This window comes from Phodopus roborovskii, unplaced genomic scaffold (genome assembly GCF_943737965.1).
Source record: "Phodopus roborovskii unplaced genomic scaffold, PHOROB, whole genome shotgun sequence".
Lineage (NCBI taxonomy): Eukaryota > Metazoa > Chordata > Mammalia > Rodentia > Cricetidae > Phodopus > Phodopus roborovskii.
Window position 1 is genome coordinate 12,274,258 of NW_026125444.1, and position 24,252 is coordinate 12,298,509.

The 24,252-nt window shown below is 37.0% G+C and overlaps 1 protein-coding gene across 8 annotated transcripts in view; it reads right to left on the bottom strand.

Moving 5' to 3' along the window:
• Positions 1-3,745: 3,745 nt before the first annotated feature.
• The window catches only part of Pot1 (protection of telomeres 1), a 54,096-nt gene continuing 33,589 nt past the window's right edge, over positions 3,746-24,252 (bottom strand). For 7 of the 8 annotated variants that reach the window (XM_051175774.1, XM_051175776.1, XM_051175770.1 and 4 more), the window contains 10 exons: positions 20,186-20,355; positions 17,028-17,113; positions 15,604-15,666; positions 12,693-12,849; positions 10,486-10,691; positions 9,672-9,807; positions 8,095-8,183; positions 6,602-6,693; positions 4,896-5,001; positions 3,746-3,904 (listed from right to left, as the gene is read on the bottom strand). In XM_051175774.1, the coding sequence (XP_051031731.1) occupies positions 3,795-3,904; positions 4,896-5,001; positions 6,602-6,693; positions 8,095-8,183; positions 9,672-9,807; positions 10,486-10,691; positions 12,693-12,849; positions 15,604-15,666; positions 17,028-17,113; positions 20,186-20,355 (1,215 nt within the window). In that variant the 3' untranslated portion in view covers positions 3,746-3,794. Of the gene's footprint in view, positions 3,905-4,895; positions 5,002-6,601; positions 6,694-8,094; positions 8,184-9,671; positions 9,808-10,485; positions 10,692-12,692; positions 12,850-15,603; positions 15,667-17,027; positions 17,114-20,185; positions 20,356-24,252 lie in introns of those variants that run through there. The other variant, XM_051175777.1, reaches the window with a different exon arrangement.

Here is a 24,252-nt window from a genome sequence, read left to right on the forward strand (position 1 = left end):
TAGTTCAAGAAATATTTTGTTACTAGAGGATAAGGAGGTTAAGGTTTTTAACAGATACATACCCTAACTCTTTAAAACAAAGAGACTAAAAAAAACCCAAACTAGATACAAACAGCTTTCTCAGGTGATTGTCAGGTACAAGACAACACAGCAACATCTGTAAAGAATCAAAACAGAACACGGTTCTCTGCATAAACACTTCCACACACATTCTTCTTCACCACGTGTGACTTTGTGGTCCACATTTCAAGTGCAAAACACAAGCAGACTTTCATGAAGATGCTGCCACAGTGTAGAATCAGTGGCACCTCTGACTAAGTGCCTCAACAGCTGACAGTCAGAGGTACTTTACCCTTACCTCTGTAATGGTAATAGAGGCTGCAGACTCTGCAACTGTTAAATGCACACTCAACTGGAAGGGACATTTATCTCCTTGTAAGAAGATCTCCACTTTGAAACTTTAACCCATCTCAAATTTCCTAGGAGTTCTAATCACAGTACTGCAGGGAAAAATAATACCTAGCATTCCTGAACTACTTCCGACCTCTGTGTAGATACAATGTTTCACATGAGTGCTCCTAAGTTCCCAGGATGCAGAGGCAAAGGCACATTATTTCATCTAGATTTTACTAGTTGCTGAAATCCATTCTTTCCTGATGGATGATAGATTTTAAACTACCTAGAGATCCCAAGGCACCAGCAGAGGAATATAGCTTTTATTTAACCCAAGATGACATTCTAAGATTTGGGGGTGAGTCATCATAGCCTTAATCAAGGTTGAAATTCTTAGTGAAAACCACATAGAAAGTGCCCTTCCCTCCATTATTTCTCTGTCCCTATGAATCTGTTAAAGCGTGAAAAGTATCTTCAGAGAACAGTGCCATAGCAGTTCTATTCTTTTTTAAGCGAGTCTCCAAAATACTTGTCACCTAAAACCTTGTAGACTCTACAGTGTACAAGATATGGTGAAATGAGGTTAGGATCTCTGGATTTGTTTGGAGGGGAAACAAGACAAAAGGCAGAATCAAATAATATAAAAGTATAACATGATTGACAACACACTTATAGGGGTAGCAACACAGAAACAAAGATGTGTTCTAATAAAAATACAAAATCAAATGGTGAGAACTAAGATATTTGAAAGAAACCACAACAGGCATCCAAGAAAAATAATCACTTGGGCTGGGAAATTATAAGCAATGGGCTCCTTCCTCTCTGAACATGGGCATGAGAAAGAAGTCTACCATAGAAGGTGTCAAAAGGAAAATTAGAGTACTGTATCCACAACACAATTCTGTTTCAAAGAACACACACATGTTCTTAGGGAAAGAATCTGGAAACAGATTTGCAAATTAAAGTGACCTCCTCTGGTATAACAGCTAAGCTAGTAGTCACTTCACATATACTCTGTTGTTTAAAACTCTCAATAGTATATATTCCTTTTATTAACGATGACTATGAGGATAAGATTTAGAATGTAGTTAGGAAATAAATTGGTCTAGCAAAGTGATAGAAATGGATTCTTTCTTAAGACCGATGATCTTACCAGCACCATGAGTTTGGGTAGGTTTCTAGTACTAGGCATGATTTCCCTCTTATTCAGGAAGCCCTAAGTCCAATAAGTGGAACTGTTGGTTACCAATGACAAATATCTTAAAATTCTGTCAACATCTTACCGTGTTGTCTAGAGTAGCCAGCATACCACAATAGGTCAGTGCCTCACTCAGTCATCATCAGAGAAGCTTCCTCTTGCAGTAGGTGACCCATAACTGTAGTCATGCAGTGTGAGATATTTGGAACACTTAGTCTAAACAGATTTTTTTTTTTTTTTTTTTTTTTTTTTTTTGGAAAATACAATCTTTCCTCATACAATACATCCTGACCAGTTTTGCCTCCCTGCAATCCTCAGTTCCCCCCTTCCTGTACTTCTCCTCTCCCCAGATCCACTCTCCTTCCATTTTCCTTCAGAAAAGAGCAGGCCTCTAAGAGACAACAGCCGTAAGATAAGGCAAAAGCTCTCATGCCGAGGCTGGACAGGGCAATTCAGTATGAGGAAGAGTCCCAAGAGCGGGCAAGAGCCAGAAACACACCCACTGCCACTACTAGGGTACCACAAACCACCAAGCTAACAGCTATACCATCTACAAGGTGGACAGGGTGCAGACCCTTGCAGGCCCCATGCTTGCTATGTCAGTCTCTGTGAGCTCACATGAGCCCTGCTTAGTTGATCATGTTCTGCCGGTGTCCTCCATCCCCTGACTCCTATATGCTTTCCACCCCATTGCTGAGGAGAGGAATCCCATGGAGACTGGCTTATGGGTCTCTGCACCAGTTCCCATCCGCTGCCATTGGAAACCTCTTCGATGGTGACAGGACAAGGCACTAATCTACAAGTATAGAAGACTATTATTAGGAATCATTTCCCTTTTTTTTCTTTTGCCAGTCATATTTGGTCTCTGGGTTATCCAATCTATGGTTCCTAGGCCAGGCAATGTTAGACATGGACTCCCTAAATGGGATTTCTTTCATTAAACCTCTCCTCTCAAGGTTCAGGTAACTATGCTGAAGAGGAGGTTGAAAACCTGTTAACTGCCAGGGCATGGAAGACCTAAGCATGATACTAGTTAGTCTTATCAATAAAAACCTGGAGTCCATAATCAAGGCAAAAGCTACAAGGTCAGAGAAGCAAAGTGGTAGCCCCAGTTACTGCTTACCTCTTCTCTAAATCCTCAGACCGGAAGGCCCAGATCCTGTCTCTTCCCTGTGTTACTTCTGTCTCCTCTCTGAACAGACCTCCAGATCTTTATGGTTAACTAGTGGCTAGCTCTGCTCTCTGATCTCCAGGCAATCTTAATCCGTCAGCAAACAAAGAAAATGTCATAACAGAGGACAGCAAGAAAACAAGATCTTGTAGACACTCAGGTCTGATACACACATAAACTCAAGAGACTGTGACAGCACATATAAGGCCTATATAGTTTCAAGCCAGGCAGAGTCCACTCCATAAATTGATAAACTCTGCTGAATAAAATTAAGACCATTTAATTGAATTAACAACTCAATATATGTAATATAGGACCATTTTATACAAGACGATTGAAAAGGTAATATAAACATGACCCACAAATATCATAAATTTTATTAGTTTATTAGTTGGTAAGAAATGGAATAACTTTAGTATTACAGAGAGAAGCAGGAAGTCAAATATACTATTTGTTTTAAAGAGATACATTTATCCTAAAATGAGTAACATCATCACCTAAACAAAACAATTCTGCCATGCCTACTTAAAGCAATTATTCCTTTTAGTATAAGGAGACTCACTCAGACAAGCATTTGTTCAAGTGAAACTCAGCTAACCATACATATACTTGTATGTGGAAGCACAACAAGACTTCTTTCAGCAGGGTGGCTAGGCGGGTTCTTCTGCAGACAAATGGAACAGCACAGGATGAAAAGTAGCCACCAGTGTTTCATAAATGCAAGCCAAGAAAGCCTGGTCCTCAAGTGCTATAGCATCATATTGTACCTCCCTGGACATATTGAGCATCAATACATTTTTAACATGTTCACAAGAAGGAATAAATAACTAACAATAAAATGTCTTTCTGTACAAAAGAACCCAACTATGTGAACATGGGGACAATTCTTTGACACAGTGAAGTGTCTTCTGAGAATTTCACAAAGAATAGTAACCTTTTCTAAAATTATAAACCCCACCCTCCCCCCCAAAAAAACAAAACACACACACACACACACACACACACACACACACACTACAGTGAAGGGAAGCACTAGATGTCTTCTGCAACTGTGGTATCAAAAATCTGGTAACAAATTCTTTGCTCTGTTCCAATGGTGACGGTGTAGGACTTGATGAGGCACTCCAGCCATGGGTATGCATCTACAGATCAAAGGAAAGATCAAGTAATCATTAAAGTAAATAAATAACTGGTAATGCTGACCTGGCCTATTTGTATTTTATCTGGTACAGCCCTCAAGCCCAGCGAGCATAAAGCAAGGCATTTCTGTGCATTGCTAGTATTTAAAAAAAAAAAAAAAAAACAAAAAACAAAAAAAAACAACAACAACTTGGCTATATATTTCAAAAGTTACCAGGCCCAGAGACTTGGTATTGAACACCTACCCATGGGCATTCCAACAGCTAACACAAATTAAAATAAAGCAAATGCATCCAAATTAAACTTTTCTCCAGATGGGCCAACATTCCCATCTCCTGGGAACCAATGCTACAACATGGGCCGACTGGCAGAACATACTCTCACCTGGAGACCTCTAGCAGTCACATCAGCAACAGATGAGCAGGCTGAGGGAAGGTGTGCTACTGAGAACAATTACGGGAAGAATCAAGCTTCTTAAAGAGAAAAGGAATCACTGGCCACAGAAGGACACAGTGCCTGCTAACCCTGGTATAACTTCATGCATGCAGGGGCATGCGGGCAAGCCAGTGCTGGTGCAGAAACAACTAAAGTTCATAAACTTTGAAAAGTAAAACCTGAAACTTTTGAAGTCCACTAACCCTGAAAAGAAAACCCACCCGTGAGTCTGACAAAATGAATGCAGTTTATCTGTAGGACATGTTTCTTGTGGAAACTGTATCCTTTTGGTGTAACTGCAGCCTCCATGTCTGTATGCTCTGTATGGAAACTCAGAGTCAACTGTACTGAGACCAAAACTGTTATGCTTTAAAAGTGTTATTTCAAAATATTTTAAAATTCCTTTACTTGTATTTGTCTTAGCCACTGCCTCATCAAAAAGTTACCAGAACCTAGTAATTCACGTGGATTCATGTTTTGCTCACTTGCACAGTCCACATATTAGAAACACACTAGGTGTTTTTCTCAGAAGAGAGGCATCTTTTGAATATTGCCTACCAATTTTTATTTCTGGAGGGCATAGCATATTCATGATTGTTTCTAGACTTCTCTGAAGGTCGTCATCAGTGAGGACTTCTGATGCTGGGATCTTGAAAAAGTTCTCCTAAAAGGGATGATAAAAAAAAAAAAAAGGCAATATTCATCATTTTAAAAAGTGTCAATATGGGGCTGGAGACATGGCTCAGGGATTAAAGGCACTGGCCTCTTTTGCGGTGACTAGGGTTAAAGGCACAGCACCCATACAGTGATCCCAGCAGCACTCCTATTCCAGGGGATTGATGTCCTCTTCTGATTTCCATAGGGACAAGGCGCACACACACGGTGAACATACATACATGTAGGCAAAACATTTATACAATAAAAAATAAAGATAAATTTTTTTAAAAGACAAAGCTTCAATGCACAGAATTTCAATATCCACTTTGTGAAAATGACATATTAAATGCATTAGTCTATTAAGGCTTTGGAATCCATCAACTGGAAAACAGGTCTGAGCCAAAACCTGATTCACTGTTGTAATTCTAAAACAGCTTTCAGATGAATATGTACATACACAGTAAGATCATACAGCAAGGCTGATAATACTTTTGTAAACTAGAAAGTAAATCTATTAAGTATGAAAGGATATAATATTAAATAATATCTATTTAATTTCTTCCCATTCTACTCTCAGTTTCAGAAAAAGTTTTTCTTATGTTGCTAACTATTCTATCTTAAACTCATAAGGCACATAGCAGCTTCCTAGTAAATACTTAGTAAGTGGCTGGGTGAACTGTGGAAACCAGAAAAAAAAAAAAAAAAAAAAAAGAATCTCTTAACCTCAACTTGGATTGTTTCCCAATTTATGGAAGTTAAAACAATCCCCCTTTTCCAAAAAAAAGTTTTTATCCCAACAAATGGCCAGCAGGTCTCCCTTCCTTTTAGCTTTTAATATTCATACTAGTGACTTGAAGATGCTTACTGGGGCTATCAGTTACTCTGAAAGATCTAACAATGTCAGAGTTTGGGACATGCAGTATTAGCTTGACCTCAGCAAGAGAACCATAAGCCATATGGGCAGTCAGTTATGAAAGACAACATACGTGAAGAAGTCAAGGTCTTGGCAAAACTTCAAGTCTACACACTGCCATGCACAGTGAAGGGAAAGTAACAGTCTCTGGCAAGAGGGAGAGGAAGACCCTGTGAATGATCAAAGCTAACGGTGGCCTCAAGAACTAGTCAGTGGACAGTTGCGAGTGTCAGAAATGACAGTAGTCTTCTGGGCTTCTCTACAGCTTACACAGCATTAATGTTTATCTAGTAACTTCATTTCCTTTATGATGAAACCACCTAGCTTACAAAGCACAGTGAGATGACAATGGCGTATAGCTAGATATCTGCTTTTTCGTCTAGCTTTGACATGTCTACATGACAGTGGGAATGACTCTGATTTTGATTCTTCAACTTTACATTTTTTTTAAACAACATGATTTATAATAAAAAAATAAAAGCAAAAGACATACAATATGAGATTTATGTGGCTATATTCTATTTATATATTTTAAGTTATCTTAAATCCTTTAAAGAGCAAAATACAGAAGAACTGAGTTTTGGCTTCAAAGGTTCTCAATAAGTTGCATTGAAGTTAACCTAAGAAGTATGAATATATTAAAATTTTAAACACACATTTTTAATTAAATGTATTTACTCATTCTGTTACTTACAGAGTCCTTAAGGTACACGTCCAGTACTCCTGTTCCATCATCCAGAGTGAAAGTCATCACAAACACATACTGCAGAGGCACGATGCCCAGAGCTAGCGAGCGAAAAGAGCACATTATACAAGGCAGTAAGATATCGTTATAAGGTAAAGCTGACAGTGTTTTATTCTAGCATACAGGGGCAAATGACACTTACTAAGATTATTTACAACAGAAAGAAAATGTGCACATAGAAACAGCCTTCTCCAGTATTAATTTATTGAAGTTATGCAACAGACCACTGTATTTATACAGGGTTAAACTCATGATATAAGCAACTTAATCCTAATACCTGACAGAAAGCAAGGAAAGTGAGTAATAAAATGCACCACATTGCATTTCAATCCTATGGAAAGTAAAACTAAAGTTACAGAACATCCTAAAAAGCAACATGTAGTTCAGTATTTTTAAATTTTATACCTCTTTGCAATATGACTATAGAGTATCCCTTATTTTTTTTTTTTTTTTTAAGAGATCTCACTTGGTTGTAAGGACAAAACTCAGAATTTGGGATTCTATAATTGGCTAAGGTGAAGAAGAATGAATAAATTAGATATAACAAATCACATGAGAATTCACCAGCAAGGTGAACATACTTTCATCAGAAGTTGAAGACACCACATCAAAGAAGTCTAATTAATTAATTAGAAGAATAAATTAGGCACAGACAAAATTTTAGTATTCAAGGACAATAAGACAGGAATAGAAGCCGGGTAGTGGTGGTGCACACTTTAATCCTAGCACTCAGGAGGCAGATGCTGGCGATCTCTAAGTTTGAGGCCAGCCCGGGCTACAGAGCTCCAGGACAGCCAGTGCTGCTGCACAGAGAAAAACAAACACACAAACCAAAAAACAACCAAACAACAACAACAAATTAGAAATTAATGGAACAGCTTTAAGTGCATGCTTTATAATGCTGCTATTGGATGCTGTAAATAAAGTCTAGGTGATAGTCATGTGTGCAAGAGATTGTCCTGGCTAAAGTCTTGGGAGGAAAGGAATAGCAATCTCAACACTTTTTACAATGCTAAGAATTAGAAAGATTTCTTCAGGATCTGTATTTGGGATCAGTGATTAAACAGAAAACAAGTGATCAAGTACTGAAATATGATTGTGATCAGAATGCTCAGAAATAATCTCAAGCATTTTGTGGTATATGAAAGAAAATGACGCCCAAAGGGAATGACAACTATTGGGAGGTGATGTTGTCTCAATTAAATGTTCTTATTTATAAGGGTGGCCATTGGCATGGTCATAGTGTCTCTTCACAGCAACAAAAAGCCCAACTAAAACTTATTTCAAATATTTAGTCCTCGTCTTTCAATAAAGTTATTGTAAACAGATTTCAATTTAGAAAAGTTAGGTTAGTTCTGCTGAAAATACCCATAAATGCTAAAGAACAGATAGGTGACATGGCAGACAGAACTGAAATTACAGAACACAGAAACTGAGCTGACCTTCTGCCACAGCGGAAGGAATCCATAGTCCTTTATTAAGAAGGGAATTTAGGTTTCCTATAGGTTTCAAGCTTGAACACTGCTTACATCTGAAATCAATAAGTTAAAAAAACAGTAAATACATAAAGGCAATCAAATTAATTTAATTACTACATCCTGTTCAAGTAGGGACAAATTTTTAAAGTTAGTTATTAATTAGAAGGGCAGAACACTGCCTATACTGTAATGTGTTTGTTTCAAAAAAGAATTATGATTAACTGTCTACATAAAATCAGTAAAAGATACAGTGAGTGTGGTGGCTTGAATCACAAAGGTCCCAGAAACGTATATGTTTGAATGTTTGGATCCTGACTGGTGGCCAGTTTAGGAAGGGTCAGGAAGTGAGGCCTTGCTGGAAGAGGTGCATCTCGTGGGCTTTGAGGTCTCAGAAGTGCACACAGGTCTGTTCTGCTCACACCAGCTTTCAGGTAAAATGTAAGCACAGGAGAGAAGTTGCCGGGACTCTTTGAATTTATGGCTCTATTAGCAATATCTGACGGCCACAGCATCACAAAAGCAATAAAAAAAAGTTATTCTGAATGAACAGTGAGTACAAATAAGATTTCAGGTAAATTAATGTTTTTAGTAAGCACATATTCAGAGACATAATTTACGATGCTTGACAGTCATCATCTGAAATATAAAATTGGACAATGTTTAGTACAATCTGCTTATTGTATTTTAAGTATATGTAAATTAATTTTTAGGCATGATTAAATGTTTATGAAATATAGTATGAAAACATGCTTATAAGTAAATTCAATAGGCATTTTCATTTATAAATTTGGGAAAACAGGGGTGACTGTTTTCAAGTTAATCATTTAATCAAATATTTATTAATTGCAATAATAAAAATAATGGAATGAAAATTATTCACTAATATTAGACAATGATAAGGCAAATTATTCACTAATATTAGACAATGACAAGGCAAATTACTGGCTAATTGTTCCTTTCCTAACTTAGATGGAAAGCAGGAAGGAAAAGGAACAAGGGATGGTCATGTCAGAACCAACGTCTGGACTACAGGCTTATTCAAAGGAGCACAGTATACGATGGGTTTTGATATTCCAATTAAGTGGTCTATAAATATTGCAGAAGATTTAAAGATGCGAAGACCCTGGGTACTTTAGGGCAAAAACAGCCAATTCATTTTACTTCATTGCTGAAGGTTTTCAGCCATCATGTATGAAACAAAACCAAGGCAAGCCCACCGGTCACTCTAAGGACCACAATCAGGGAGGTATGATAATGGCAGAAAGTCATTTTATAATGAAAACCCAAATTGTTTCATGAGTAATAGCAACTAGCAAATGCTACACATCAGGAGAAGGGCTGGAGAAAGCGAGGGAAGATGAGATGGCAGTATCTATCTAGGCTGCAAACAAGGCTTCTGAAAGCAGAGCATTTTCAGAGAGACTGTTTCATCACAAGTATAGGTGTTTCCAATGTTACTAAGCCCCTTTTGAAAATACAGTAGTTCATGGCATAAACAATACAGACATAGTTAATCCAAAGATCTTGAGCTGACCACATACCCATAGTGATACACTTTTCCTTGGATGAGGAATGGTGCTGAAAGGTCTATCAGCTCCAGGTCCTCAGGGCCGGACCTCACAGGGATCACACTGTGAAACTTGCTTGATAGTTTAGAGACTTCACAGAGCCTTCCTCCTTCATTAAAAAAAACAAACAAACAAAAAAAAAACAAAAACAAACAAACAAACAAACAAAAACCAAACTCTTCAATAACACAAATATAACCAGAGCAAGATGTGGAATATACGTAACATATTAGCGCAAATTCTATGGAGAATGGTAAAGAGAAGGGAGTTACAAATTATTTAAAAGAAAACTTAAACTCAGCAGGATAACAAGAAAACCAACTATTACATAAAAAAATACATTAAAAAAAGAGAAAATAAAAATAGTACAGTTCCATTCTTTTTAAAGTTGTCACTACACGGCTTCTCAAGGCTCTTTTCCTTCATTGAGGTATTACTTGAGGAATTTCATCTCATTTTTATGAAACAACAGTGACATCCAGAGGCCAAGACTTCACCAGCTGCACATGAACAATCAAATCAGCCCTCCTACTACATTATTTTTCAACTAGATCTGCTCAGATCCAACAAGATTATGGGCAGGAATCCAATAGACAAATGTAAATTTTATTCATAATTTGAAAATGCAATTCAGGTGAATGTGTTTGCTCATACATATTTGAATCTCGCTGGTGTTCTGTTTTGGGAAATGTAAATTAACAGTATTTTCATAGGTGTCCATAAAATATAGTTAACAGTGATTAATGTGCAAAACAACATTCTAAAAACTTAATAACAAGTCTCGTACCTTCTATCAAGATTAGACATTCATTTGAAAGAGGGAGGATGTTATCATTTTTCACAAAGTGAACGGCAACCTGCCGTCCTCCTTGGCCTTCAGTGAACCAGACTTTTGAGTCATAGAATGATGTATCTTGCAGCTTGCTGTTTGGAGCTTTAGTTGCAGCATCTTGCAAAATTTTATCTAAATTGTCCTCGTATGGAACTTCTTGCCTAAATTTTGAAAATGAAGTAGTATCAGAAGACAATATACGGATATTTCCCAAAATTCCAATTTAATAAATTATTCAAGGAAGAAAAACACAAAACAAAACACCTTAAGGGCTGCTAAGTGGTTAAAGCACTTGCTACTCCTGCATACACCCAGGTTTATTTCCCAGCTCCCAAATGGAGATGGACAACCACCCAAAATTCCAATGCTGAATTCCATTGGCACCAGGCATACACGTGGTGCACATACATACATGTGGGTACAACACTCATCATACATAAAAATAAGTGACTACAGAACAAATAAAAAAAAAACTACTTTATATGAAGATTAAATCACCTAAACTTTCTTAAATGCAGAAGACAATTCACTTTACAGACTCAATGGATTTTCTTCATAGGTACTTAACATTATATGGTTAGTGTATCTGTAGAAGTCTGGGGACATTTTATTACCATGTGGGTACTCCAGTCACCAGTGTGATAGCAGGCATCCTTACCCCTTGACCTATCTCCTTGGCCCATGCTTGGTTTAGAGTCCAAGGTTATAACCATTCCCAGTACCAATCTGTTGTCCTATATTAGTAGCTCTGTCTTCATCCCAGTTAATTCCACTGTTACAGGATGCCTACTTCAAAACAGTATTAGCTTCATCTGTCTTTAATAGTAATTCATACTAGTGACATAAATTCTTATGGTGTAGAAGTGGCATGCTTTGGTATCAAAAGGTCTAAGGACTGGTCCCGATTCTGTAACCAGCTGTTACAGGCAACCTTACATTCTCTAAGATGCTTTAGTTCAAGATCATGTGGGTAGAAAACAGACTCCTTGAGTTTCATGAAATTGGATTTAAGGATCAAATTGCTCCAAAAAAGACTAGAGTAATCTCAGATTTTGTAAGCAAATATATATATATATATATAATTTTAGAGAGAGATTAATGCATGGTATACAAATACAAATTATGTGGAAATGCACAGCTGGTTTTGTCCATGACAGTGCACTAGAGTTTCAGCTTGATGAACTCTGTCCTAATGTTCATGCACTACCTACATCTCCCAAAATACTATTTTCTTTATTTTGAGGTAATACGATACATTCTATTGAAAAGTCCAACTGGAGATAAAATTCATTATCTGAACAGGTTTTGAGATCAATACTGTTAAGTTTCAAACCTGGGACAAATGGCTGAGGTGCCCATTAAACATCAAAACTGGACCTGGCATCAAGCTTCTCCTCCCAGCATCCCTCAGCCTCACCTGTTATAGCATATGCCTCACACGCCCTGCCCTGCAGTCCCCTACCCTGAACGCTCCAGGCCAGGCCTGCCCTTTCCTCAGAGGCTCTTCCTTACATAATCCAGGTATTTTGGTTCCTAATTCTTTTGGACCTTTGGCCTCCTGGCTGCTGCACCTGGTCCCCTCCCTTTCCCTTCCCCTCCCTGCTCCTACAAGGCCCAGCTCAGTCTGGTCATGTCCACTCTAGACTTTCCCAGATGCCCCTGCTTCTTCTGACTATACTCTCCCACAAACCTATAATAAACTTTCCCCTCTACCATACTCAGAGCAGTCATATCCTTTGCTTTCTATTTATTTTTTTCATTAAAATACATATTAATAAGATTACAAAAAGGACTATATATTTATATAGTCACACAATAATTAGTGTTTGCAATGAAGACACTGCATTTACTATATTATCATTACCAAACATGACAGAAAATGTTCAATTGTATCAAACTTACTAAAGGTTGAATTTCAAGCCTGAAATTAGTATCTATTTTCAGTTATTATTACTAATGATGACTCAAAAGGATTTTCTCTGTTGGAATTTAGTACTTTCCATTTAAGTCATTAGCATTCCTTTAAATCACTACAAACTAAATTATAATTTACTCATTTTAGCACCTAAAACTTTACATACACACATACACACGGGCATGCATATACATGAATAACAAACAATATGGCATAAAAGCCTTATTAAATTTTAGGAAATACGTACAATGAATGACATTTAGGACAAAGAAGCTTAACAGATTGGAAAAGTCTTCTGGGCATATATGATCTCAGTTTTGCACGGATTCGATATTGCTGAGGAGCTTTTTGCTTCAAAATAGCACACAATGGTGTTTTCTCTAAATACTGGTGATCTGTAAGTACTGTAAAGAAATTTTATATTAAATCAGAGTAAATAATGTATGCTAGTCTTACCTGTGTTTGGCATGAATCCCCTTAAAGCAAAGATACACTATAAAATAGTCAATCTCAGCTACATAATAAATATATATATATATATATCTCATGGACACTATGCCAGGCACAGAGCAGAGATCCACCAAACTTACTAAACAGATGCCAACTACCTGGCACAAGGTATAATTTAACTATATACTATGTGCTTACATATCGTGTTATACCATTAAATATTATGTGCTATGCGTTTTTATAAGGGCCTAATAGAAATTTCCAGGAAACTTCTAATTTATGGAAAACAGAAAGGTATATTTCAATAAAAAAAAAAAAAAATAGATGTTACCTGTGTAAAATGTGAAACAGTTAAATGTAAACCTGAGACACCCCATTAGGCAAAAGCTTACATTTTAATTGGTTTTCATCAAATGGATATTAACAAAACATATTCAGTAAAAATTATCTACCACACAGGCTCTTGTCCTGGGTAACACAAATTCAACACTGTATTGAACTCCCTTCATTTAAGAGCCAGAATGTGAGGATGGAAATGATTGTTGGGGGAACCAATTATCAGTCATGCAGTGAGTGAAAGAAAGAGACTCACTTTCCAAGTGGGAAGGGGAAATGGGACAGGGGGAAAAATGCTGTGGGAGAAAAGAAGCAATTAGGGTTACAATCGAAGGAATGAACAGTACTGCCACGGAAATAAAAAATGGAAGGTTTGGGATAGCTGGAATGAGTTTACATTAAACAGCTCTTCCTCAGCTCCTTAGATATTCTAGGACAACCCTCCCCTATTGAGAAAACAGAACAGATGCACAAGCCCTACAAAGCCCAAAAAACCAGGGGTTGTTCAAGATTTAATTCAACAAAACCTTCAAGGAGTACATTTTCCTTCTTGGGGTAAGTGGCTAAGCTTTGTAGTGCAACCCTAGTGCTTTGTAGATCTGATCAATTTAAAATAAAATGAAATACTTGTCTCACTCCACATTTTGAGGTAATATCTTAAAATATTTAAATTCTATTACTTTCAACCTTAAAGAAAAATTGTTAGAGTAACATAAAGGCATCTTCAATATGCTGTTAAAAAAAAAAAAAAAAAAAAAAAAAAAAAAAAAAGATTCACCAATGGTAATATACCATTCCCTGGATCTACCTTTATCTTTCTTTCTCCTTAAAATTTTGTAACTGGCAACAGCTAAAATAGACTTTATGTCTCATTTTCTCCTAACAATTATTTCATGAGAAGAATTTGTTTCATTGACATAGCCACAGTCTGTTTCAAAGACAATGAGCATAGTTTTCACACTATTATGGGATTATCAGATACTTAAATCACTCTGTCTTTCTAATAGTAACAATACAGAATATTTGTCTTTCATGAATTCACATTCCAACTTCAAATGATTCCCAATCTATTTGTGTTTACTTCATGGCACTGACTTGACAAGGAGATACTTACTTTGTTGAGTAAGCATCATTTTCAGTATGGGTGTATTTCCTCACACTCAGATTCTGATCATGCACTTTTGGCACAGAGATTACATATACGACACTGGTTCTCAAGGCATCCTATGGAGTGGGCTGAGAGAGGACCTTGCCCTCCAGGGGAGGGAAATTATGCAGGTAACTAAAGAATGTTCACCATCTCTCTACTCTGAATGAATTTCCCACTGTTGTAATTTGTAAGGGAGTAACTTAGAATCTAATAGTTTAAAACAGACTGATTCATAATTAAACCAATAATTATCACCATGTTTGCAAAATGATTTTTAAACATTTTTTTTCAATCATTAGGTACCATTCTGTCTTTTAATAGTTTTCTATTCAATCACATTTTATTAGCAACTGAATTGATATATTCCAGTTTTACTCAATTAACCTTTATTTTGATGACCACATTGTTCAAGATTAGGTATTATCTATTAACTGAGAATTTCTTATTTTCTTGCAATTCAAGATGTTCTTGATTTATCTCTAATTTCCCAGTCTTAATTTTGGAATCTGCCTTTTCTCCAAAGATACCAGGAATATTTCTATAGGTCAAGTTCTGCCTATGCATTACATATGTTTATTGCTTCCGGAGGTCATTGCCTCTGGATGACAACACCTGTAATGGTATCCATATAGGCATTTAAAGCCTCAGTATGAGGCATCTTCATTTCCAGTAAAACATAAATCTCTAGTCCCTCATCCCATACTTACACTCCTTTCTTCAAGAGGAGAAACTCCCATTTTATAGCATTATACATTTAATGAACTACTTACTGAATTATTTAATATACTTCTGCTTAGACATTTTCATTTTTCTGAATTAAAGCTTTTCTTCAAGTTAGTTCAAATAACAGGAGTGAATGTGGTAAATGTGTTCTATCACTGTTGATATTAAAATTTGAAAGCATAGTGTAAAGAATTTCTTAAGTGTGCATAGTTAAATATATCATATAATTTTATTGAATTAATGTCAAGAGTATAATTTCTATCAATAACCTAATAACATACCTAATGCAATAAATTTTATATATCATGTTGATCTGTAACTTATGCATTTTCAATAAAGAGATATGCACATGCAGGGGTTCTCTCTTATACCACTATAGGATGAAGCAGGGGAATCAAAGGTAAACACAAACACTGACTGAAGGTCTACTGTCACTGAAGGTTGGAGTGTGTAACCACAGGCATTTGCATGCTGGTTACTGTACTGTGAGTGTTCTTACTTGTAGCAGAGACTTGCTGACATCGCTCTACATCATACAGTGATACGGAGCCTGATCCAGAGTCTACAGGGAGAGAAAAGGTATCACACAATTACATAGCACATTAGAAACTTAATGTAAAATTTAAAATACACAACACTGTCTAGAGAAACTGAGCAAGGACTATGTAAACATTGAAATGTTTATTTTCCTTAAATCTATTTGCAGATTCAGGTATTCCTAACCAGCTTCTAGCTGGAGAGAGGGCTCAGAGGTTAAGAGCACTGGCTGCTCTTCCAGATGTCCTGAGTTCAATTCCCAGCAACCACATTGTGGCTCACAACCATCTGTAATGGGATCTGGTGTTCTCTTCTGGTGTGCAGACATACACGCAGGCAGAACACTGTATAGATGATAACTAAAGAAATCTTAAAAAACAAACACACACACACATACACACAAACCAGGCTTAGTTACAAAAAAATTCAACAAGCAAGGTCCCTCCTTTCTTTGAGGAGAAAAAATATAATGAATTTAGAATACTGAATAAGGTCTTGAAAGGGAAGTACATTAATGGATTTAAATTACTTACTTGACTTCAAGAATCTCAGGTATTAAGACTGGCAAGCCAAGAAGGCAAGGAAAACTTGAAATCAACCCACATTTTGATTGTTGACAAAGGAAGGAAGGTCATTCGCAGAGAACACAGTATTTTTTTTTTTTTTAAAGAATGGCTTTGCAAGCACTAGAAACAATTACTAAGAGAGGCTGCATAATTAAAAATGTACTAATAAGTGACACGCAGGAAGCCTCCGATAAAAGCATACTTATGGTTACTTGATGTTTTGGTAGACACTGAAGCCATCCACAAGAAAAAGAAACATACAGTGCTTCTGTCGCAAGTCTCCACACCCCACTTCTCTCAGTAGTAAGAAATGAACTACTGACATCTGTTTCAGCACAGATGAATCTCAGAACACAGCATGCACAAAAGCAATCCCATTCAGTTCAACGAGAAGAATATCTTTGAGAGGTTTGGATAACTCATGATTATGCATTAGACACCAATACACATATACTCAAAACAACTTGGGTTGGTTAAGATAAAAGAGCATCATCACCTTTTTGTCCCTTTTACAAGTTGACAAGCAAAATGGTTGCTTAGGAAATACATATAGTTTTTTTTTTTTTTCAAATGAATACAAAACACAACACATACATTATAAATCAAATAAATACTATCACTCAAATTTGAAAATGTGATTATATATTTAAAGATGAACCAAGCTTAATTGTGCATAGAACAGATAAATGTTAAGGTGTTACTTTCATATACATACACACAGTATAGGTATATGGTTGAAAAAAGAGATATCAAAAAGAAAAGATTTAAAAAGATAAATGTGCTTCTAAAATTATGAGGAAGAAAAATGCATTATCCTTACTTGACAGTTCAAAGTTGTCCTCATTTGCTGATTGACAGATACTATTTGAGCGCTGATTGACTGCCAACTCTGCACCTTCTAAATCTCTAAAATTAAAGAATAGGAAACCAGAAAGTGTAACAAAATCAACAGAGTAAGTTTCAGCTTCACCCACAATATCCAGGAGTTCAATTTGGTATGATTCCAGTCAATGGTCTGTGGCTTTTATCAGATTAACTGAGAGCTCCAAAGCCCTCAACATGTAGAGAAGAAGTCAGAAAGATGACTAGAGCAGCCAGTCAATGAAATACTATAAAACCCAAAACCCTGGGAATGCAATTGTTAACATTATTAGTTACAATGATCACCTGAGCCTCAGACTCTGGAAGTGGACACAAGGTTTCCCAAGTTCTTCTTGACAGCCCCTTTTAGCCTCTCCTTGAAGCTGATCCATGTTCATTACTTTGTGAATCCACTGACCTGCAGAGTCTCTTTCTTTCTTTTTTTTCTTTTAAAATTATTTATTATGTTTATTTTGATTAATTATACTTTGATGATCTTCAGAATGTTTCTTTTTTTTTTTCAGGATTATTTATTTATTTATTTGTTTTTTATTTTACATGTCGACCCCAGTTCCCCCTTTCTCCCTCTTTCCCTCCCTCCCTCTTACCCTCTCTGCCCCCTCACATGCACCCTGACCACCCTCCCCTCCCATCCCCCCACCCCTATTCCACATGTAGGGCAATGCCATCCAGGTGGGGTCATGTAAATCTGACAGGTCATTTGAAGTAGGGACTAGGGCTTCTCTCCTGTCTCTAGGTTAAGGCAGTTTTCCCTCCATGGGGGATGTGTCCCCGAGGTCCTTTTGTGCACCAGGGATACATCCTGGCTCCACTGTCTGAGGTCCCTTAGACTGCTCAGTCCTTCTGGCTGAGGCCCATATTCAGGGGGGCCTGAGTCAGTCCCATGCTGGCTTCCCAGCTATCAGTCTGGGGGCCCATTAGCTCCTCCTGTTTCAGGTCAGCTCTCTCCAACCTGGTCATGTCTTCTCCCTCTGCATCTGGATTCTAGTTAGACTCAGTGTTTAGGTATGGGAGTTTGCTTCTGTTTCCAACAGGTACTAGATGAGGGCTCCATGACTTATCAACGAAGTCAGTTGTTGATCTCATTATCAGGGAAGGGAATTTATGGTAGCCTTTCCACAGTTGCTCAAATTGTTAGTTGGCGGCAGTCTTGCAGGTCTCTAGAACTTTCTTTAGGTTCAGTTTTCAAACCAATAATGGCTCCTTCTTTTATGTTCTCTCTCTCTCTCTCTCTCTCTCTCTCTTTCTCTCTCTCTCCTGTCTTCTATTCCTACCCTGACTCAATCTTCCTAGTTGCAAGCGTTTTCCTCTCCTCCCCTTCCCTTTCTCCTACTTCTCTCTCCATTCACACTCCCCCCCCCACACACACACACACTTCCCATGTGCAGATCCAGGGTCTCTAATTCTTCTCAGCCACTTCTCTTAGCCTTTCCTTCTTAGTTCATCTCCATCCCTTTGTGACCAACCAGCAGAACCGCTCTCTATTAGCAACCCCACAGCTGCCATGCTGTGTGTGTGTGTGTGGGGGGGGGATAAAGCAACCAAAGAACAGAAACTCCCCCAACAGAGACAAGAACAGATAATCTATACCAAGAAACACCTCAAATAGCATAACTACAGATGCCTAAATCACAGAGCAAAATACGTGCAAAGTGTTCAGAGTCTTTGGAACACTCATCCCTAAGTAGGATGTCTTCATCAAAGTGTTCCTCTCAAGGCTCAGGGACCAATTCAAGAGAGAAGGCATAAAGACTGTAAAAGCCAGAGGTGGTGATAATTCCATAGAAATGGCATCTTCCAGACACAAAAGGACTGACGCACATCTGGGCTCATAGACACTGCCAGAACATGCAAAGATCTACACAGGTTTAATCCCAGCACCGAGAAGGGGAGTGGGCACAAAGTGCCACCCTTAACCAAGAGTTCTTTACAATTAAGACCTGTTGGGAAAGAGAAAATCAGTTTTCACCAATGGAGTATCACTGAGTATATCACTCTTGGACAGGCCCCATGCTCAGAAGTAGAAGGCCAACACAAGATGGACTCCATGTGTTATTTATTTTGTTATCCTTTTTTGTCTTACTGATTTTCTTTTTTTAGTTCATCTATTTTGATTTGTTTTCCTTTTTGGGGGGAAGGGAGGAGAGAGGATAAGAAATTAGGTGGGTAGGGATGTGGGGTAGGATTTTGGAGTAGTTATGAAAGGGAAGAGAATATGCTCAATATACATGTATGAAAAAGTTTTAAAAATTGAAAAGTGAAATAGCATTCTGACATATGGTAAATTAAAATAATATGGAACTGGTAAAATAGAAACGTAATGTCAAAGGCAAATTTAAGTAATTTAATTGATGTAAATTAAATCCTAGATGACAATAATTGTATTTTGGCTTATATATAAAACGATATACTTTTTCTTTGAAGATATATGGATTTCTTTTCTAGAATATGGTGAAAATGTTTCTCTTCACAGTACCCACTAAAAACACCAAAGAAGCAAACTGAATTGAAAACATGTTATTTTCTAAAAACTTTAAAAATATCCCTTAAAATGTTTTAAAAAATGTTTAAAAAATACTGCCATACTTTGTGATGTATTTACTCAGAAGCCACTTTAAAAGGATCATCTTTTTGAAGTATGATTAAATATGTTCTTGAGTTCTCAATATATAATCACATAATCAAGTATCAACCAAGTTTGTAACTGTCTGAAACCTCTGTACCATTATTTGTTGCTATACTTAGTGTAGGAAATGTAAAAGAACATGACAAATGAAAAATTGAAAAACTGATTTTTAACTGCTGGAACAACATAAATTATAATGTTGGTTACTAACTCAACTCTTGTATGTAAAAATCACTTGTTTCATTTGGCTTATGTAGTCTAAAAAACATCATAGAGATACAGATAAGAATATAGTCCAGGGATAGTCTGCCTAGGAGGTGCGAGAGTCTGGGCTCGATTTTCAGCAAGACAAAGAGGAGAAATAGGAAAAAAGACTAAGGCCTTACAGAGCCCCAGAAACAATGCTACCTTGCAAAAAGTCTAATGAATACTTCATTTATGATTTCTAAGCAGGGGTATAAAATACTCACTTTTTCAGCTGATCCACGCAGGAGCTAGTTTCTGGCAAAACCCTGATCCCCCGACCATAACTGGTCCCTCCATGGAGATGAAACTCCAGCCTTAACAATGAACTGTTGGTGTCTGTATTAACAGAATGAAGCTTGGTATGGAGGCTATAGATTCTAAGAAAGCTTCCAATCTAAAAAGAAGATTAAGAATATTAGTTCAGAAAAGAGGAACTGATTTAAACAGTTTCTGATAGTTGAAACTTTCACGATCAATAAGAGTCAGTAGCCAAAGACACAACAGCCAAGGGCACTGTCTATCCACAGAAGACAATGGAAGCAGGACAACTCTGTGCCTAATATCAGTTGCATGGATTTCATATCAAATGTGAAACACAGCTACAGGACCATGCTTACGTACATACCCATGTGCACACTACATTACAGAAGCAGGCCCATTCAGAAGACCATCAATACAATATAGTGAAGGAGTCCCAAGACCTCAATGAAATTCTATTTGATAATGTTCTGAAAAGAAATTCTTTGAACTAGCCTAAAATAATATTAAAAATGAGTCATAAAATGCTCTCACTATGAGACATTAAAAAATTAATCATATAGTATAATCAAAATAACATAAAGGCCATATTTATTCCACAGGTGAATGCTCTTGCAAGGCACAGAAATGCTCCTGCTTTAGCCCTCTGATTACTGGTGCCATCCACACATGCCGCCACTTGTTTTCCCTTCGCCTACAAATTCCATGGAAAACTAAGTTCTAATATGGGATTTGTTTTTTTGTACTTTTATCACAGTCTTGTGAAAAACATTCTGTAAATTCAAATATAGAATTAAACCACAAGTTTGAACTATGGTCAATCTCAGCTGTTGTTCTAAATGTATCCTAAAACTTCTTTAACTAGAAAAAGATAACAAATGGGCTAACATAGTAGGGTATTCAAAGTCACTGACACTTAGAGACAAGTGTTCTTGTATGAGCCTCTAGTACCAGCTATGGGGGAAGACAGTGTATGCCCAAATTTTCAAATCCAGCTCAGGCAACTCCACTGTAATATAATATAGACATTGACATCTACCCAAAGGAATATGCTACATAATATAAACTAATATAGATACAGAGATATAGATATACTGCATGCATTTTTGTGAAGATTTATGAGCAAAAGGTAACGGAAATAAGGAAGTTTAATTCACTTGCATATAAACAGCATTCCTGAGTGTTGAATGGGAAGCTACCTTTCTCGTTTTCCCTACAAATTCAGTATAATTGTGTTACAATATATTAGAAAAGCATCAAAGGGAGGGAGGGGCCAGGGAGGGTTTAGTGATGGGGGATAGGAAGGGGGCAGGGAGGGACAGAGAGAGTAGGAATGGCAGAGAGATAGGGGTCAGGAGGGAATGATTTTACCTGCTTTTACATCAGAGGTAGAAAAGGGAAATAGAAGTTCAGGGGACAAAAATGTAAAAACACAAGGGATGTATACACTTACCATGAAAACTCCAAAAAGAAATACTAAAATAGTAAATAGTAAAATGTCTATTTTTGTATGCTTTTTGTAATATTTATTATTTTGATTATACATTAGCATAGCACATGTCTATAACTGTCAAAGGACTAGAAAAAGGCTGAAGCACAGAAAAAAAAAAAAGACCTCTATTAGTAGACAAAGCTTAGCTATCTGAAGTTAAATTTCTTTTACATCACGTTTTAAATATAAGGCAATTTGAGCCAAAAACTTTAGTGTCTTTCATGACATCTGAAAACTTTTTCCAGAAAGGGACGTGTATGGAGGGAAAAGGTCAAGACTGTTCTGAGGAGTAGGATGTGGGGTAAGACAAAAGTAAAATTAATATACACCCTAAGGAGAACAGGGAACATAGCTATATGCTGGAGTAAGAGAAGAATTTGAAGTGCAAGAGACTGAGATCATTGGACACTTTAGAAGGTCCCATGTCCAGCTTTACTGCAGAGGAATATGAAATAAATATTGTAAAATATTAAGGAGAATGTATAAACAGTGAATATACACTATACACCATGTGTTTCCTTTACTACATTGCATTAGTATATAAAATGCACAGGCAAGCATAGAGCTTATTTCTCTGAGCAGATCTCAGAGTAGAGGTGACAAATTGTTATTATCAAAAATGCCTTCTGGAGGCAGCATTGTAAAGCCTGAGTAAATATTATGAAATGTGCCGGGTTGTATTGTCTAATCTTATTAGTAATGCAATAAGATTCCCAAGCTACAAGCTAAGGAATTGTGACAAAAATGGTACAGTTTAATCCATTGTGAGGGTCTAATCAATAGATGACATTAGAAATATATAGCTAGAAGGAAGTCATTATGCCTCTCGGAAAGAGTGTTCTCCAATTAACAAAAGAAGCAGGTGCAGTGCTTTCATCTTCCCCCATAGCTAACTATTATTGGGCCAGTAGATGGCAAAAAGTGATAATGGCTATGTATGTTTTATGCTATTTTAAGAATTTTAAGGATTGCAGCAGGGGAAGAGTGTATTATTTCTGGAAGTTGATAATATTATGCTTCTTACTTCCATTGACTATTGCCATTTATAGAACATTTTTCCTGGTGCTATACAACCAATTATGAAATTATCCTATGAATGCTATGAAAATGCAAATCTGAACCTATCTTGAAGTCCTGACACTGCTAAGCTCATGCTATGAAGTCAGAGAAATATGATGTGCCATCTACTTTCTTAATTACGTGTGCTCATGTCACCCTCTAGTGGACAATGCAGAGGATACAGCAACATTAAAAATGCTGAAAACCCATTCCCAGCATTCTTGGTCTCTCTAACCAGAAAGATATTCTTTAATCCTCAACACTCTGAGCTCCGTTGCAATGTGCTACTTAGGTTTCAGGGAAAAGAAGAAGGAGAGGCGGCGAGAACTCACCTAGTTAGGACAGCAGCACAGGGGAAGCGCAGAGAATTCAAAAAATTAAATGGTCAAAGTAGATTACAGAGTTGAGTAAAAGTGTACATCCTTTCCCCTTACTAAAGAGAGGATTTAATTTCCCGAATGTTTCACTTTCTCACTTAAAATGGAATGAAGCCAGCATTTCCCTCTTGGGGTAATATCCAAATCATCTTGGATGCCTTGCAAATGTTACTCTGGATACTGCTATTCATGCTAATGGTATCTGCTACAGGAGACTTCCAAAAACTATGGATAAAAATGAAGGAAAACTCTTCTCTACCATCTGTGAGTCTAAATTCAGTAAGAACGACCAAGTTTCCCTAGACAGTAAACAAGGTCCAACAATACACAAAAACATACCCAAATTACTATGCACACTAGAGGTAGTAAGTACTTTCTCAAAGAATTATGCACAAAGTCAAGTCTACACTCTGCCAAAACTATTCAGAAAGTGTCAAGATAGTAAGTTAGGGAGCTAGAACCAGGGCTAGAATCTTAGTCGTGTGTCCACTCCAAGGAGCTAACTGTGACTTCACCTGGAACAGACCCGAGAGGTCAGTGCCTAATGCACTCTGGACAAACAGTGACCTGAGCTGATTCTGGACCTCAGCCTACACTTTCACACAACCATGAGGAACAAAGACTTCTTTCTGGCTGTCTAGAACCTGGCCTGGCAGCTCATGGAATAGGAGCTACAGAATAGATGAGCAGTAGCCAGAGCAGCTGCTGCAGAATCTCCTTCTGGATTCTCAGATTCTGCTACAGCATATACTGGTAACTCAAAATCTATTTTAGAAAAAGTAAAAAGGAATACATGGAGATTCTAAAGAAAATATAAAGATTTTTATTTGTTGAATGTAAAGTTTTGATTTGTATAATAATAATATTTTGCATCATATACATTTTGTATGAAAAAAGTCACATATTTCCACTGTTTCTAGTCTTCTTAATTACTTATAAGTGGACTTTGCAAGTGAAAACCAATAGTAATAGCATATGCATGTTGTCAAAATGTCACCCATTTAAATAAAATAATTTGTCATAATTATTTTCATGAAGATAAATATTGCTTTAATGATGGCCTTAAAGTTGCAATTTCTTTTAAAAAGTTTTTAATAATTTTATG